The sequence below is a fragment of the Lottia gigantea genome, assembly GCF_000327385.1.
Source record: "Lottia gigantea unplaced genomic scaffold LOTGIsca_1057, whole genome shotgun sequence".
NCBI classification, from domain to species: Eukaryota; Metazoa; Mollusca; class Gastropoda; family Lottiidae; genus Lottia; species Lottia gigantea.
The window spans coordinates 16,131-19,224 of record NW_008706894.1 but is presented as its reverse complement, the minus strand read 5'-3'; the positions used below and the strand labels follow the sequence as shown (position 1 = coordinate 19,224).

Below are 3,094 nucleotides of genomic sequence, written 5' to 3'. Positions count from 1 at the left end.
ATATGCATGAATGTAGGTCATGCATTTTATGATGTAATCTTCATTTTTAAAAACTCCAAAAAATTTGCACTTATTCAACTTTTTGGAGCTGCTCTTAAATTTTTGGAATCTTCCCCTGCTGTTTGCTGAAAAGAAAAATCACATAATAGAGGTTGCTATTTTATTTACATTTAATTTCTATTCCAGCTGATGAAGTTATTACCACATATGCAAGAGAAGAATAAAGAAAGACCATTATGTTATCCATACAGTGTTAAAGCTAGAGCTTTATTAATGGCTCACTTTCAGAGGATTGAAACAGTTCCTAATGAACAGGAAATGGGTGAGTTTTTGCAACAAAAGCTACATTGATTATTGCCATGAAAATAAAAACAGTTTTTGGATAAGTCTTAAGGTATTTCATTGAAGAGCATCAAGGTTATTTATTATATAATATTGTTACCCTTTGGGGTTTATCAGTTCAAAATGAAACAGGCACTTTAGTGTGATTTCCTCTAAAAAAAAATCTTCCATGTCCATCTCATAAATCATTATGTAAGCTTATTTTATATATTTCAGATTTACAATATATATTAAAGAAAAGCACATATCTTATCAATGAAATGGTCAATATTTGTGCTAATCAAGTTTCAATGGCAATGGCTGGTAGAAGTAAGTTGAGTTTTGTTTCATCTGAAATTCAAATTGATTTGATGGTACTATAAGATAGTTGGTATGTTACATAAAGACCCCTAGACAGTTAGAAACATTAAGGAGACGTGCAAAGTTACTCTAAGTAGAAGCAAAATTTCTCTGGCACACTTCATTGCACACTGTATGACTTTGTTTGGCTTAATTTTGTTCTCTCTAGCCCAAACAGGTCCGAAAAGTAGATTCATTAAATTTTTGTGATATTTATCAGTAAAATCAGGTATGAAAGGTAGGATTTAATACCTCACATTCTTTCATTTCAAAACTTGGATTTATTTCTTTGTAGTTCATCAAGCCCCTAGATTAGACACCATAGAGAATATAATGAAGATCAGTCAAATGGTAGTACAGGCTCTAGAGGAGAAAGCTAGTCCCTTCTTACAACTGCCTCATATGACAAATGATATGTTACGTCAACTAAACAGAGGAAAGGTCAGTATTTAACGTATTTTACACTAGTCTATGACGCCATTACACGATACATACTGTTGATGAACTAGTCGTTACCAAGAGACGCCACATAATGATGATGTCATATGCTTTAAGTTATGCTAAAGTAAAGACTCTTTACCAACAAAAATTAGCATATACCCATTAACTTTGCCAGATTGTGCCCTGTCCAAACTTTAAGCATCTTATATTTTATGTATAAAATGTTGCCCAATCTGGCTAGAGAAATAAACTGTTTGATTTTTAAAGATTTTGATTTGATCATTTTCTATAATGACAGTATTACAATTGATTCTTAAGTAAAGGAAGAAAACAGACCCTAGAATATTTGTGTATGGGGTGTAGATATAATTATTTTGATACTCCGAATTTGAAATAAGTATTAAAGTTTCTGAAAGGATATTGTCATAAGTATTTGCATTATCAGCCAATGAAAGCTATAAAATAAGTTATAAACTAGAGGGAGCTCAATTTCAGAACCTCTTGGCTTAATTTCAGCTCTCTGTAAGTTATATTTAGCTATATTTATCTGTATATTTATATTATTGTAGAAACCAGTGAGATGTTTAAAAGATATAGCTACATTAAAAGAAGAAGAAAGACGACCATTATTCCGTAGTTTAGGTGATGATGAATATCTTGATGTAATCAGTGTGTTAGCTAAAATGCCTGACGTAGAAATGATAGTCAACACTGAAGGTTTGTAATTACTTTGTTACAAATATTATCTCTTTGCACATGGCCTATGTTTATTATCTTGATTTACTACTTTAATCATAGCTGCAGTCATGATTTACTTTATTACACATGGTATGGCATTGTCTATATTTATTTTTACTACCACTTTGTTTCTGTTGTTTCTTTCTTTTACTTCTTTATTCACCCACATGAAATTTAATTAATAGTGTCACCCCTGTATCTGAAATTGCTCTTAAACACTCCAGAAGACACTTGGCAGATATAGACACCACTTGGTGATATTGTTTATTATCATCCAAGAATGAAACCTTAAACTTAAGTGACACATTGATTATTTTATTAACAGTATTAGATGACGAAGATAACAGTGTTACAGCAGGATCTATTGTCACGGTAACAGTCATATTAAAACGTAGACCATTAGAAGATTTTATAAAAGCAGACGGCTCACGTAAACCTGTAGATTATAATCAACAAAAAGATGGAGAGGAGGAAAATGAAGTTGCAGAAGAAAATCCAGAAAAAGAAGTAAGTCATTTTGATTTTTGATTGACAAATGGTAGTTGGGTAGCCTATAGCGGTTTTGATGGTTGTCTGCAAGGTGTAGATTTCAAATATAATTCTGATGCCATTGACAGTGCTTTTATGGTATAGCCAAGTGTTAGTTCATGTCATAAAGTCTAGTTGTTTTTATTTGTTATAAACATGAGTAATGAGAATACCAAATGAACTATCTTAAAGCTAATTCCGGAGAATGAGAAACCCAGTTGCAGAGCTGCAAAATGTAAGAGACACCTGACATACTAGTTATTGTAGTAAAGTTTTATGATGAACTTATGAACTACGTTAACTCTTATGGGCTTAAGAATGTCCTCAAAATGTCAATTTGTTTTTTCAGAATGCAGAAGCAGCCGACAATACAGCAGTTTGGGATAAAAGAAGGGGTAAAGGAAAAAAGAAACCCAACCCAGAAAGTAGAAAAGCTCTATATAAAGAAAGAAAGGCTAAGGCTAGAGCTGCTGAGGCGGAAGCATTGAAGAAAGAACAGGAAGCACTCAATGGACCCCAGAATGGACCTACAAAGGTAAGGTTTCTTGCTCGAAATGAAAAGAAACTATATTTCATATATTCAATTTCATATATTCATTGAAATAATGCTAGTTGGAAACCTGTATCTATTGTACTATTAGTGGGATTGCTCAGTTGTATATGGAACATATGCTACATCCAATACAGTACACTTTAAGACCAAAGC

At 32.4% G+C, this 3,094-nt stretch overlaps 1 protein-coding gene across 1 annotated transcript in view; it reads left to right on the top strand.

Annotated features, from left to right (window-relative positions):
- Window positions 1–186: 186 nt before the first annotated feature.
- The window catches only part of LOTGIDRAFT_176351 (hypothetical protein), a gene marked incomplete at both ends in the record, with an annotated part of 5,726 nt that continues 2,818 nt past the window's right edge, over window positions 187–3,094 (top strand). The window contains 6 exons of the mRNA XM_009046736.1: window positions 187–322; window positions 559–651; window positions 977–1,122; window positions 1,692–1,839; window positions 2,186–2,367; window positions 2,738–2,923. Coding sequence (XP_009044984.1) covers window positions 187–322; window positions 559–651; window positions 977–1,122; window positions 1,692–1,839; window positions 2,186–2,367; window positions 2,738–2,923 — 891 coding nt within the window. The remainder of the gene's footprint in view (window positions 323–558; window positions 652–976; window positions 1,123–1,691; window positions 1,840–2,185; window positions 2,368–2,737; window positions 2,924–3,094) is intronic.